Source organism: Manacus vitellinus, unplaced genomic scaffold (genome assembly GCF_001715985.3).
Source record: "Manacus vitellinus isolate BGI_N305 unplaced genomic scaffold, ASM171598v3 scaffold_62_pilon, whole genome shotgun sequence".
NCBI lineage: Eukaryota > Metazoa > Chordata > Aves > Passeriformes > Pipridae > Manacus > Manacus vitellinus.
The window spans coordinates 1,165,028-1,179,995 of NW_021940704.1; the positions used below are offsets into that span (position 1 = coordinate 1,165,028).

The 14,968-nt window shown below is 48.7% G+C and overlaps 1 protein-coding gene across 1 annotated transcript; it reads right to left on the reverse strand.

Moving 5' to 3' along the window:
• Window positions 1-1,430: 1,430 nt before the first annotated feature.
• NSDHL (NAD(P) dependent steroid dehydrogenase-like) lies at window positions 1,431-14,844 on the reverse strand. Its single transcript, XM_018083348.2, has 8 exons — window positions 14,698-14,844; window positions 13,978-14,027; window positions 10,777-10,938; window positions 8,947-9,093; window positions 7,552-7,680; window positions 6,014-6,156; window positions 3,117-3,219; window positions 1,431-2,375 (listed from the first exon to the last, which is right to left on the reverse strand). Exons 2-8 carry the CDS (start codon window positions 13,996-13,998, stop codon window positions 2,040-2,042), a joined length of 1,041 nt encoding a protein of 346 aa, XP_017938837.1. The 5' UTR covers window positions 13,999-14,027; window positions 14,698-14,844; the 3' UTR covers window positions 1,431-2,039.
• Window positions 14,845-14,968: the final 124 nt, after the last annotated feature.

A 14,968-nucleotide genomic window follows, 5' to 3' on the forward strand; every position in this document is an offset into this window, starting at 1 on the left:
AAATGAGTTGAGAGGAGGAGGCTGGACCAGGGATGGGAGATGCTATGGATAAAGCAAGGTTCTCCTGCTTTGTGGCCAGGGTTAGAGTCAGGTTCCACCAAAGCAACAATCCCTGTTTACTTGTGTTTGGGCAACAGCAGCTCCTCAGCAGCCAGAAGCAGCTCTGGCAGCTGCCCTAATTACACAGGGAGAGCAACCAGCCCAACCCAGGTGTGACACAACACTTCCCTCCCTGCCCAGCCCGGGGAACTGCTCCCCCCATCCCAGAAAACCTCTGGGTTACCCTCCCTGGGTGAGGGAAACCCCAGTGCCCCTCCTGCTTCCATCCCGCTGACTCCAACTGTTTCAGGAGCCCCTTCTGGTTGGGACCTTCCTTACCTTGCCAGGCCTCCAAAGGCACAGTCCTGGGACTGTGTCCAAGGCCTGAGAGAGATTTTTGGGACAGACTGGAGCTGCAAGGCAGGTCTGGCTGGGAAATGCCATCTAGAGGCCAAAGGTGCTTTTGCTGGGGTTTGACTGCAGGTGATGCCGGTGCCTCCACTCCAGCACATCCCCAGCTCCCTGTGGGAGGGCAGTGTTATCCCTGCTCCCAGGAGGACCAGCTGGTTGACCAGTGCAGACCTGGCCCAAGCAACTGGCCAGGTCACTTCAACATCAAGGCCAAGGTTGGTAAAATGAGCCCTTAAAGCAGCACACAAAAATTCCCAGGAAGGAAAGCCCAACATAAAAACTCTCCAAAAAACAGCCAGGAGATAAAACAAAACCAATTTTATAGGATCAAGCTCAGGGATGGAGGTTAAGGCTCATTGTGGTGGAAGTTGTGGCTGCTCCATCCCTGGAAGTGTCCAAGGCCAGGTTGGATGGAGACTGGAGCAACCTGGGACAGTGGAAGGTGTCCCTGCCCATGTGGTGGGACTGGATGGGCTTTAAGGTCCCTTCTAACCCCAAGAATTCTAGGAGGATTCAGTGATTCTGTGAGTGAGGGAGGTACTTCCCATAATCCTGAAATTTGAAACACCAAAACTCCCAGGAGTCAGGAATCAGCACAGAGGGAAATTCCAGCTCTACCCTAAACCCTTCATTTAAGAGCATACCAGAACTGGAGCACTTAGGAAGATTATAGGGTAGAGGACTCTTAATACACATGTCAAACAAAATAGCTTGGGGATCATTGCATTATATTCCATGTGGAGAAGAGGTTTTTTCATGGACTAAGTGGTCAAAGCAACAGAAATCACCATGACCAGCAATAAGAGGTCAGAGAAGATGAGCTTTGTGTACTGCAGGGTCATCCAACTACTGTAGTTCTTGTGGGAAATGAGTTATGGGAAAAGAGTCCACAGCAAAGAGCTCTCCCCCCATGAAGGGAATTGTTCAAATCCAAGTTGTGCTGAGATGGTCAGAAAGGGATGGCACAGAAAACTAGGAAGTCATCTCTTTGTGATTTATTTGAGTTCTTCTTGGAACAGAAACAGGCTCCTGCAGGGCCAAAGGAACAAAGAGAGGCCTTTCCTCAGGTTTCCTTCAGGAAGAAGCCAAATCACCCACTAATCACGGAGAGAAAACAAAATGAGCTGCAATGATTCCAGAGCTGGTGGCACAAACTGCTTTTTGCCATGAGCTTCTCCTGTCTAGAGCAAAGCCAAAGCCCAGAGGGGACCAGCCACGAGAAGGGTTTGGTTCCTCAGCTCTGAGAGGAGGTGGCTGATGTCACCACAGCAACAAAACATGGGGACAAGGGTGGAGAGAGGAGAGCAGGAATGCTGATGGGCTGCCTTGGCACTGAAGAGGGCACAGCAGGGTGTTTATTCACAGTCCAGAGAGCTCAGCAGCTGGCTCAAAACAAGAAGTCACCTCAAAGAACTGTTAGAACAGCTCCTGTGTGAGGGTTTTTCAGCCCAGGTAACGGCGAGGAGGAACTCGGGGCAGGGGGGGAAACTCCCTGTTCCTGGGACTTGGTGACATTTCCTTCAGTGCCCAGGGCAAGACATCACAGGAATCATGGCAAATGAAGCTGGAAGGAGTCCCTGCAGGGCTGCTCAGGCCCTGGCCCGGCGCAGGTGGGGGTAGCTCTGCAGGGTCCTGGCTATGGCCTCCTCCAGCCCCACCACAGGCCTGTACCCCATGTCCCTCTTGGCCCTCTCGCAGCTGTAGTAGTGGAATGTCCCAGCCAGGGCCACCCTCATGGGGGTGAAGGTGGCCTTGATGGTCACCAGGGGCCTGAGCAGGGCCAGCAGCAGGGCCAGCAGCAGGGCCAGGTAATAGGCCAGCCAGTAGGGGATGTGGTACTTGGGAGGGTCGTAGTCCAAGCCGGTCAAGATGCGGGACATGAAGGCCCAGAAGGGAACTGGCTCATCGTTGGTGATGTGAAAGGCCTGGAAGAGAAGGAGGCGAGAAGCCAGGTGAGAAAAATCATCCTGGGCTTCACAAATTTGGCTCAGTGATGGCCCATCTCGTGTTCACCCCTGAGCTGGGCAAGAGCACATCTCTCAGGACATGCTGCTTGGCACTGACCACCTCTGGGTGAAGAGGGATGAGCCTCTTCTTTGCCAAGAAACAGCTCCTTCTGACACTCCAGAGGCTGAGATTCCTCATAAATGTCAAACAAACTGACTGACACAGCACAGAGCAAACACATTAAAGCACAAGTGGGGCCAGGAAAAGCTGTCCAGGTTTCTCCTGTTCTGAACTCTGGCCTAAAAGCCTCTGTGTTTCCATGTGTGCCCACAGTTGTGCCTGGATCTCCTGTCACAGGGGGTTTTACAGCATGAAATCCAAGTCTGTTCATCCAGCTTAGCCCATGTTAGCTGGTTAAAACCTGGTGCTGATAACATCATGGGTGCCATCCCCTGGATGGGCTCTTCTCTCAAGAGCTGGACTCGATGATCCTTGTGGGTCCCTTCCAACTCGGAATTTTCTGGGATTCTGTGATGTGGTGGCACACAAGGGTCACCACATGGACAACCATTCATTGTACCCATGGCCAGACCTGACTCACTTGGGTGTGGAGCTCCTCTCATCTCCAGGAGGGACAGTCAGGACACAGAACTCAGGATCCCAGCTGGAAGTTTGGCTGGGGACACCCCCTCCCCTCCCATCCCAAGGTCCTTCCTCACCTTCCCACACAGGGGAGAGCCTTTCTGCAGCTTTTCTGCAGCCAGGATGTGCCCATGGACCACGTTTTCCACGTAGGTGAAGTCCACCAGGTTCTTTCCATCCCTGGAAACACAAACAGAAGGAATTTTAGCCCTGAGGCACATCGGGCTGAAAAGCTGCTCGTGGCAAAAGGAAGGACTTTCACCCAGGAAAGATTTATCCCCAGTTTCTTTATTTATCTTTTCCCACTCTTTTGTGCTGCAATTTCAGGCCATGCCCTGCCAGGGGGGTGGAATCACTACATATTATTTTGGAGACAAAGGAAAGGAAACTTTGCCACTGCCCTCAAAGTTTACATTCCTGTAACAGCACCAGTTTGAAACCTCCCAGGTTGCCAAGATCCCCCAGCTCTGGGGAGCAGAACAAACAGAACCACAGGGGGAACCAGCACAGAGAATGTCACTTCAGGACAAGCTTCCAATTAGGAATGTTTTGGTTCATGGAATTCTAAGTCACTCCCTCAACAAGCCAATTCAGCCCCCGCTGGAACAGATTCAACCCACTGTGTGGAATCTTATTTTGAGGCAGGTACAGAAAATGCATCTGCTCAGAGTCCAATTAATCATGGAATGGTTTGGGTTGGAAGGGACCTTAAAGCTCATCCAGTCCCTGGGCAGGGACACCTTCCACCAGCCCAGGCTGCTCCAAGCCCTGTCCAACCTGGCCTTGGGCACTTCCAGGGATGGGGCAGTCCCAGCTTCTCTGGGCAACCTGTGCCAGGGCCTCCCCACCCTCACAGGGAAGGATTTCTTCCCAGTATCCCCTCTAACCCTCCTGTTTCAGTTTGAAATCAAACCAACCAAAACAAATCAACCCATCCCCACAATCACTTGGCCATAAAACCAGGATTGCTGCAGCCCAAACCTGGAGTTTGGGCAGGTTTGCTGCTCACAGATCAACGTGAGAGATCAATTCAGGAGTGAGCTGGGAGAATCAGAACCAAAAAAAACCCTAAATCAAAAACCCAACAGCCAAAACCCCATCAAATTATTCTCTTCCTTCCTTCTACCCCAAGACCATGTGCACATACACACCTAAACCACACCTAAAAACACACCTAAACCACGCCTAAAACCACACCTAAAGGCACACCTAAAGGCACATCTAAAGGCACACTTAAAACACGCCTAAAAACATGCCTAAAACACACCTAAACCCACACTTAAACCCACATTTAAATCCACACCTAAAGCACACCTAAAACCTGCCTAAAACACATCTAAAACCAAACCTAAAGCACACCTAAAACCACACCTAAAACCAAACCTAAAACACACGTAAAGCACACCTAAAACACACCTAAGTCCACACCTAAAACATACCTAAAATCACACCTAAACCACTCCTAAAACCCGCCTAAAACCACACCTAAAACAAGCCTAAAACCAAACCTAAAGTACACCTAAAAGACACCTAAATCCACATCTAAAACATACCTAAACCATGCCTAAAGCACGCCTAAAACCAGCCTAAACCACGCCTAAAACCACGCCTAAAACCATGCCTGAAACCATGCCCAAATCACGCCTGAAACCTGCCTAAAACCACGCCTGAAACCACGCCTAAAACACACCTGAAACCTGCCTAAAGCACACCTAAACCCATACCTAAAACCAAACCTAAAGCACACCTAAAATACACCTAAATCCACATGTAAAATATACCTGAAACCACGCCTGAAACCACGCCTGAAACCACGCCTAAAACCATGCCTAAAAAAATGCCTAAAAGCACACAAACCAGGCCCCCGCATGGAATAGAAGTCCACTCTTCATGAAATCCCTTCTTAATTAAAAAGCACTTTTCTTTTCCAGAGCAAACCAACCTCAACCACTTCTTGCTCTAAACCTCCAGTGCTCCACTGGAAGCTCTGCAAGGGGCTCAAGGACAAGGCAGCTCTCTTTGATCCCACCATCAGGAATATTCAAATACTTGGAGTATTTAACAGGTTATTTAATTGCCACAACCTTCCACACCAAAAGTGTGTATTAATTAAACCCCTGTGAGTTATCTGAGCTCTCACATCTGATGGCACAGCTCCTCAGAGAGCTAAAGCCATGCCAGCTTCCCTCAGGGATATTCCTTTGGCATTGGGAACACTCACCACTTGAGGGGATGGACCCCTAACAAAGGAGGATTTTTAAAGAAAGAAGTGAAAAAAAAATCGATATTTTAAAAACGAATATAAAATGTTTCATTAATAAAAATAATTCATATTTAATAATATTCATTCCAAATAACATAATTGATATTAATTGAATAGTGTCTATATTTAATATACATAATATATATTATTAAACATAATAATATATAAAATAATTATTAATAACTAATATTTTAAAACAATTGCTACTTAATTATATTTATATAATAAATATATTTAAATATATTATTTTAATAATTTATTAAATATATTTAATTAAAATATATTTTTAAATAAATATATTATAATAATAGCTTTATAATAATTTTTATTATAATAATTTGTAATTTATAATTATAATATTATATTTAGATTTATAATTAATTAATAATTTAATATAATTTATAATAATAAATAAATAATATAATAAAATATTTTATTAAATTATTCATTTAAATATATTTAAATATATTTTAATGATAATTAATAATATATGTTAATAATTATTTATTATCAGAATATTGTATTAATGTAATTTATATTATTTATAATCAGACACAACATAAGATATAATATGTATTATTAATTACAGTAATGAAAATAATAAAATATTTTTAAATTAATATCAAAAGTGGAAAAAATTATTATTATGCCCTCTCAAAAGGGCTTTTTGTAGGTTTTATCACAGCAATGAAATGCCTGAGCTTTGCTCACCCAATGATGAACTTCATTTTGCCCCTCTTGGCTGCCTGGATGAGGATGGGAACCAGCTGAGGGTCTCTGGGACCGAATATTCCGTGGGGACGAATGGCAACGGTGAGGAAATTGTTGCCTGGGTCATTTGCACTGAGCACTTCCTGCAGGGAAAGAAGAGAATCCAAACGGGAGAAAGGCTGGGAAGGGAAATTCCAAGCTCCTCACTCAGTGACCTGGGCTCCCATCCCCTTGGGAAGACCCCAGTGGATGAATTATTCCCCCTTCTCATCTTTACAAACGATCCTTCCTTTGTTCCCAGCTCTTCTCCCACTTCTCTTTGAGGAGAAAAACCAGACAAGAACCAGTTGGACACTTCAGGAATTGCCAGGCAAGGGAAGGGAACTCTTTGCTTCTCCCATTTAACACCATAAACCCCAGAGGTTTCCCAAGTTCCTTCACTCCATGAACTCCTTGTGCTGGAGAAGAGGAGGACACTCAGCAATTCCACCTCTGTCCCTCCCATCAGCCATTCCCACCTCAAACCTCCTGGATCTCCCTCAGGAGGGGCTGATCCCACCTCTCTGGCAGCACCAAGAGCTGAGCACGTCCAGCAAAGGAGCTCTGAAGGGGACTGAATTCCCTTGGCAGCTTCCAACCAACACGTCCTCCTCATTCCCAACAGCTGCTGGGATTTCTGGGGAACCCCAGGATGGAGGCCCAGCCCAAACCACCCGGAATACTTTGCATTTCACCCCAAATGGAGCCAGAATTACCCTGCACTGGATTGCTGCTCCCCAGCTTTCCCTTCCTCGGCGCAGAGTGCTTGTGAAAGCACAGATGCTTTTACAATTAAAATTAATTCAGCTCTTTTGGAGAGAAACCCCTGAAGGCCTCAGGGACACGCTGGCAGCACCAGCACGGAAGCAACTCTGAATTCTTCTTGTACAACAAGCCCAGATTCTTTCCACAACTGAAAGGCCAAGCCATGGGAAAAGGCTCAACACTAGGTTGATTTAAAACATTGCTGCCCCATATTTAAACCCCAAATGCTGCAGCAAAAAGAACATGGAACGCAACAGATATTGGGGATGTGCAAACATGTGAACTGTCAGATGTAGGGGCAGTTTTTAGGTGTTTTGGAACAATAATATTTCAGTGCATGGCCAAGAGCATTGGCTGACAACACTTTATTAGGCTGGTGTGCTCCTCAGCTCAGCCCACATTCCCATCTTTTCCTTCCCCAGGGCCTTGTTCACAATCCCAACTATAAACTCAGGCTGCAAATCAGGAAAATGGGGTTCTGAAACAGCCTCCCAGAGCAGAGGAGACAAAAAACTCCCCTCAGCTGCTCTTAAACCAAAGCTTAAAGCTAAGAAGTGGCATTTTCATGCCATGGAAGTGACACCTCTGCCAGTTCTGAGCCAACTTGTGTGGTGTAAGACACTATTTCATTCAACTTCAGGGGTAATTTATGGCACAACACAATTTTAGTCTCTTATTATTAAGTTAATACATCGAAAAATAACAATTTAACCACAAGATACAATGGCAAATACCTTCTCCTGGAGGATCTTGGTCTCTGTGTAGTAGTCAATAGGTTTTTGTGCATAAGGGAGGTCTTCTGATCCATTTTTTATGTCTGTGCCCTCAAAAACTACACTGGCACTGCTGGTTAACACCAGTTTCTGCAAAGGATGGCAGAGAAAACAGTTGTTTGAAGCCTAAGACAGGAGGGTTATCGTTTATGAAGGCTGAGTAAAGACAATAATAATGTTTAATCAACTGATCCTACAGAGAATGAACTGAGTCTAGAAGAACAAGGTCAAGAGAAAATGAGCTCAAACTGCAGGTGTGGCTCTGTCACAGGGTTTTGTGTCACCTAAAGGACATCAAAACACTCCAACAAACACCCCAGGCAGGGGAAAACATCCCCAGGGAAATCAGAGTGTAAAGGAACACTGTAAAACTTAACACAAATTAGTGGGTTTGGGATGGATTTGCTCATCTTCACAAATAACAGGATCACGGGAGACTGAACCAAAAAAGAGAAATCTTGGATGTTTTTGCTGGATAAAAATGTAGCCAAGTGGATTCAAAGCTCTGAGCAATCAGAGACGTGTGGTCTTGGAGAAAATGGACATTGTCAGAAAGAGATGGTTGGATCCAACAGGCTCTGCTCCCACAGAATCCAGACACAGCCTGGAGGGAAACACCACATGGCCCATCTCCTTATGACACCAGGGGGAAAGAAAAACCCACCAACCAACCCCAGCTGTGAGAGACAGACATTCTGAACATGATCCCCTCTGGATTTGTCCGTGGACACTGCACAAAACCCTCTGGAGCTGCATCCCTGCCTGGGCTAACGGGATCTTCACATGTGCTGGGCTGGCAGATTTGCTGAGAACTGCAGTGAAAACTCCTGTGGTATCAAAAGACCACCAGGAGGAAATTCAGCTTGTGATCTGAGGCTGCTCAACAGCAGTTTCCTGCTTTCCTCAGGCTCTTTCTTTTGAGAGGCAACTGATTTTCTAAACCAAATTACACCGGGATTGTGGCACAAGCGTGTTCCCTCTCATTACACAGCAAAGAATTCAGACAGGGAATACATGCCATGGATATTTCCACTGCTGGAAAAGCCACCTTTGGAGCTGTCCCATGAAAGAAGCCACTTGCCAGCTGTGGTTCTCCCCTGGGTGATTCCCAGGAGCGTGGCAGGACAGATTTGAAGGGATGCTTTTCCTGCAGTCAGGAAGACTGCAACGTGCAGGTTTTCTGTGGCAAACATGGATTGAGTTTCCATCCAACACTAAGCAGGAGTGTGTCTCCCACTAGTTTTCATGGAACAAGTAGGAATTGATTATCTCAGAGCCCTAAACTGGGCAGAAATTGGTCCATAGTGCAAGTGTTATAAAGTCCACTCCAGTGTCCACGTGCTTTTCCAGCCTTACCTGCACTCCAGCTTCTTTGCAGGCCTCAATGACTGCTTTGGTTCCCATAAAATTCACCTTGTAAAACAGCTCCCTGTTGTCACTGGAAGGTGCTGGGGATGCACAGTGAAAGGCCACAGACACGCCTTGCAAAGCTGGGAGCAGAGCCTGGGAGATCCAACACGGGAGACAGGAACGAAGCAACAGCCACAGTGCAGGGAAAAAAATGAATAAGAAGGAAATAAAAGACAGTTTTTTCATGGAAACATTCTGTGAAATTTCAGTCATGTTCCCTCCACAAAGGTGGGCAGTTGGAATAGGATTTGCATCCAGGATTTTCACAGTGCCCTCTCCTCTTGCTGGGCAAACACGCTCTACATCAACCCTTCTTTCCAGAGGAGAACCTGAGAACTCCTCCAGAGCTGGAGGCTTTTTAGGCTGAACTACTCGGAATATCATCAGTAGGTAGGAGACTCAAAAATCCCTGGAGCCAGGAGTTGGGACACTCAGGAAGCAGCAGTTTCCCAGTTCCCCAGGGCCCTGTTGGAGGTGACTGTCCCAAAGCCCTGAGCTGTGGTGTTCAGGCAGGTGGGGAGGTGTCTCTCACCTGGCTCATCCTCAAGAGGCCTCAGCCTGCCCTGACTGTTGGGAATAACGAGTTGTGCCATTCTCATGGAGCTGAGGAGAGCTGGGAGAGCCCCCCTGCAATTAGCACAGGGGCTGTAATTACACTGAGTGTCTAAACCAACAGTGATGCAAAGCTTCAGACAGAAATCAGGTCCGTTCTTTGCAGCTCCAAGAGGTACCAGGGCTGTTCCTTTGAGATGATTCCATGGAGAAGTGCTGAGGCTTCACCCCAGGGAAAGGTTGGGGGGCACGTCTGCAACCCCTTTTCCAACCTGTGCAGGGCCTCCAGGTGTGTCAGAGCTTTGGGAAAGGCTCAGTGGTGGAACCAACACCCGTTTACCCAGACATCCTTTCCCAGAATGGGTCAGGCTGGTGCCACCTCCCTGCTCCAGCAGGGCCATCCCAGAGCACATGGATTGTGTCCAGATGGGTCTGGAATAACCTCAGTGAGGGAGACTCCACACCCTCTCTGGTCTCTGTTCAGTGCTGGGTCACTGCACAGCAAAGAAGTTCTTCCTCAGATCCAAGAGGAACTTCCTGGGCATCAGTTCCTGCCCGTTCCTCCTGTGCCATTGCTGGGCCCCCCCAGCAGAGCCTGCTCCATCCTCTGCCCCCTCCCTGCAGCTCCTCCAGACATGGCTCCAGGCTCTGCTCTGGAGGCTGAACAGCCCCAGCTCCCTCAGCCTTTGCTGCTCCCAGAGCTGCTCCATCCCTTGGGCATCTCCGCAGCCTGCGCTGGCCCCGCTGCAGGAGCTCCCTGGCCCTGCTGTGCTGAGGAGCCAGAGCTGGGCCCAGCCCTGCAGATGTGCCTGCCCAGGGCTGGCCAGAGGGGCAGGATCACCTTCCTCAACCAGTGCTCTTCCAAATGCCCCTCAGGATCCCACTGGCCTCCTGTCCCCCCCGGGCTTGCTGCTGGCTCAGGGACCCTCAGGGCCCTCTCCCAGAGCTGCTCTCCAGCAGGTCCCCCCCAGCCTGTGCTGGTGCCCAGGGTTGTTCCTCCCCAGCTGCAGGCCCTGCACTTGGCATTGCTGAATTCCAGACAGTTCTTCCCTGCCCATCTCCCCAAGCTTCTCCAAGTCCTCTGAGGGGTCAGCCCCTCCTGCGCTGACCCCGCTGGGGAGCCACCACCCCTTCCCCCAGCCACTGACGAAGTGAATCAACCCCTGGGCCAGCACTGAGCCCTGGGGACATCCCCAGTGCCAGGCTGTCCCTGTGGGTCTGTACCTCCTTATCACAGAGGTCTCCCAGGAAGAACTTCACTCCGTCGCTCTCGAAGCTCTGCTGGATGTCGAAGACGTTGACGGAGTAACCCCTGGCCAGGAGCTGCTCCACCATGTGCCGCCCCAGGAACCCCGAGCCCCCGATCACAGTGCACCTCCTGCCAGCCTGCAGAGAGCCAGAGAGGGGAGGCAAACCCCCTTAACAACCACACACCCCCCAAGGAAACCCACCCGAACTTCCCGGGATCTTGACGGGCTGGAATTCCGCAGCTCCACCGCAGGAGTCAAAGTTCAGGCACCCAGAGACTCCTCCACTGGTCATCACAGTGACCCAGGAGCTCAGACACACTGGCTGCATTTGGGAAGGGCTTTGCCTCACCCCACTAACCCAAGAGGCCCAAAAGGACAGAAGGAGCAGAGGATTTGCTCCCACAAACCCTGCCCGGATGGCAAAGCCAACGGAGTTCGAAGGGAGCCAACAAAAAGGTGCAGAGACATTTCCAGATGTTTTATGATGTGCTGTGGCCCAGCTGAGGTCCCTGAGCTCTCCTAGGCTGTTGTTCCCTCATTCTGTGATCCCTGAATTAAATACAAAAGGTTGGGATATGGAAAAAGTACCATTTTCTCCAGCTCAGAGAGGTTTTTGGGCCATAACTCTCAGGAGCGCAATCAACTGAGCTGTTCTGTTGCTTTACCTGAAGTTCTTAGTTATGAACTTCTGCCTTGTGAGGCATTTTCTCATTAATTCATAAGAAATTAGTGCAGGACCAGGGAATCTGGAATATTTAGGAAGCAAACAACCAAAAAAGCCACTTGGAAAGACTGTGAGCAAACTGTTGTGTCTCCACAGCCCTGCTGGGGTAGAATTCATAGCCTAAAATCAATGTATTCATGGGCAGCTTGGCTTGTACACACTTTATACTGTGCAATATCAAATTAGAGAGAGTTTACATATAAAACTATATTTAATTTTGGCTGCCCCATCCCTGGAAGTGTCCAAGGCCAGGTTGGACAGGGATAGTGGAAGGTGTCCCTGGGTGGAACTGTATGGGCTTTAAGGTCCCTCCCAACCCAAACCAGGCTGGGATTTTATGATGATTCTGTGATTTCCTTCAGCCCCAGGGCACAGATGATTCAGAATATTCAAACTGAATATTTTTGTATCAGAGCCTGTGACACTCAGGCTCCTCCAAGCCAAGAAAGCACCCAGGTACAGGCAAGGATTGCCCTTTGGAGTCATTAGTTCTTCCTTTATCTTTTTAAACTTTTTAAATCAATGGTCACAGGCACTAATTAACAGATTCCTGTCTGCTCACTCTGTAACTGGAGTGAGACCAAGGACCTCCCCAGCACAGAACATCCAAACCCTGAGTCTGAGGGAGCCTTTGGACAAAGAATGTTCTGTCCTGGTTGGAAACACTTTTACTCCTTATTGTTGCTGCACAACTGCAGAGGTGGGGGTTTATCTATGGAGCTGGAGGGAATTTTAACCCCCTGGAACCACACAAAGACAGGGATTGTTCAGAAGTTTCTAAGTGTCACATCCTTAAAGAAAGGTTCTGCTGCAGAGAAATTCCAGGAGTTTCCCCAGTTACATCAAAGCAGAACCAGTTATTTAGGATGGGACATGCAAAGCGGGGTCTGATTAGGGTCTGGAGCATAAATCCTATGAGGAGGAGCTGGGGGGGCTCAGCCTGGAGAAAAGGAGGCTCAGGGGGGACCTTCTGGCTCTGCAACTCCCTGACAGGAGGGGGGAGCCGGGGGGGGTCGGGCTCTGCTCCCAGGGAACGAGGGACAGGAGGAGAGGGAACAGCCTCAGGCTGTGCCAGGGGAGGGCCAGGTTGGATTTGGGGAAAATTTCTTCATGGAAAGGGTTGTCCAGCCCTGGCCCAGCTGCCCAGGGCAGGAGTGGAGTCCCCATCCCTGGAAATGTTCAGATGGAACATTTTTAGTGGTGACCATGGCAGGATTTGGTCAAAGAGGGGACAGAAGCTGTTTCAGCTCCTCCTCAAAAGGCAGCAGCTCCATCCCATCATTATTTTTCCCTGCTTTCCCCTGTATCCTCTCTCATCAAGGTCCCTTCCACCACAAACCATTCCAGGATTCCATGATCCCAGTGTGTTCTTCCCAAAAACTGCCCCAGCTGTGTGCCCCAAAGCTTTCCTGCAGCACAATGCTGCCCTCTGCCTCTGCACCTCAGAGCCACTGCACAGGGTTCAAACCAGCTCCAGAGCACGTTTAGGAACCATAAAACCCCAGAAGGGTTTGGGGTGAGAGGGACCTTAAAGCCCATCCAATTCCACCCCCTGCCAGGGGCAGGGACACCTTCCACTAGCCCAGGTTGCTCCAACCTGGCCTTGGACACTTCCAGGGATGGGGCAGCCAAAATTAAATATAGTTTTATATATAATTTATATATAAACTCTCTCTAATTTGATATTGCACAGTATAAAGTGAGTACAAGCCAAGCTGCCCATGAATACATTGATTTTAGGCTATGAATTCTACCCCAGCAGGGCTGTGGAGACACAACAGTTTGCTCACAGTCTTTCCAAGTGGCTTTTTTGGTTGTTTGCTTCCTAAATATCCCAGATTCCCTGGTCTTGCATCAACTTCCTATGAATTAGTGAGAAAATGCCTCACAAGGCAGAAATTCATAACTAAGAACCTCAGGTAAAGAGACAGAGCAGCCCAATAAATTGTTAATAATAATAACTACAATGCTATAATTATCATCTTATAGAATACAATATAAATTATATAATATATAATTATATTAGTTATAACTATAATAATTAATAATAATAATAATAAATAACTCCTGAGAGTTGGGTCCCAAATCTTCTCTGTGTTAAGCAAAATGGTACTTTTTCCATATCCCAACCTTTTGTATTTAATGTAGGGATCACAAAATGAGGGAACAACAGTCTAGGAGAGCTCAGGGACCTCAACTGGGCCATAAAACATCTGGGAATGATCGTGGAAGAACTCAGTCTCCAGCACTGACAAAGCCACTGGGGGGGTTGGAGCATTTCTGGATCTTTTTGGCACCAACAGCAGCAAATTACTCTTTGGAAAACCCCATTACCCCCCCACAGAATTATCCCTAATGAAGGATCAGTCTCAGGATGTTCAGGAGTGTCCATGAGAAGGTGGTTTTTGCAGGACAAATCTTCTTAAAGCCCCTTCTGGGGGCTGAACTCACCGATCTGAGACGTGTGGCCATGGCTCAGGTGAGGCCTGTCCACCAGATTCCTGCAAAAAAGGAGGATATTTTCTTCTTCACAATAAAATCCCACGTGTCTGGATCCAGAAATCCAGGTTTGAACCTGTTATGCTGAAGAAAGATGAAAAAAGGGAGTTCATTCTCCTTGTTTTGCTAAAAAAAAAATAAATAAACCAATGGATGTGCTGGAGACAGAGAGAGACTTTCCCCACATCCCCCTGGATCTTCCCAGGTGCCTCCAGGACCTTTCCCACATTCCCAGGACCCTTCCCCATGGCCTCCAGGAGCCTCCCAGTGCCCCCAGGACCTTTCCAAAAACAGCAGGACCTTCCCCAGTGCCCTTTCCACAATCCCTAGGACCTTCCCCACATCCTCCAGGATCCTCCCCATGGCCTGCAGAACCTTCTCATCACCCCCAAGACCTCCCCACAACCCCCAGGGCCCTCCCAACATCCCCCAGGATCTTTCCAAAAACACCAGGACCATCCCCACAACCCTTCCACTGCCCCAGGACCTTTCCAAGAACACCAGGACCTTGCCCATGGCCTCCAGAACCCTCCACACATCCCCCAGGATGTCTCCCAGTGCCCCCCTGACCCTGCCCATGACCCCCAGGACATTCCCCACAGCCCCCAGGTCCTTCCCACAAGCCTGTGCCCTTCTACAGCTCCTAGGACCCTCCCCATTGTCCTCCCTGACCTTCACCAGGGCCTCCAGCTCCTTTCCCAAAGCCCTCATGTCCTGTCCACGGCCCCCATCCCCTCTCCACAGTCCCCAGAACTGTTCCCAGTGCTCCCAGGACCTTCCCACAGCCTCCAGGACCCTCCCTGTGTCCTCCAGGACCTCCCCACAGCCCCCATGACCCTCCCTGCGGCCCCCATGTCCTCCCCACAGCCCCCCAGACCTTCCTCACATCCCCCAGGATCTCCCTCACTCCTCCCCCAACCTTCCCCATGGCCCTGAGGACCTT

What these genes read in the sequence shown, in the direction of transcription:
- NSDHL (XM_018083348.2), bottom strand. Translation starts at nt 13,998, where the DNA reads ATGGCCACACGTCTCAGATCG. An exon ending in TGGCCACACGTCTCAGATCG is followed by an intron (nt 10,939 to 13,977) that starts GTGAGTTCAGCC and finishes GGCTCTCTGCAG; the next exon opens with GCTGGCAGGAGGTGCACTGT. An exon ending in AAAATGAAGTTCATCATTGG is followed by an intron (nt 3,220 to 6,013) that starts GTGAGCAAAGCT and finishes TTGTGTTTCCAG; the next exon opens with GGATGGAAAGAACCTGGTGG.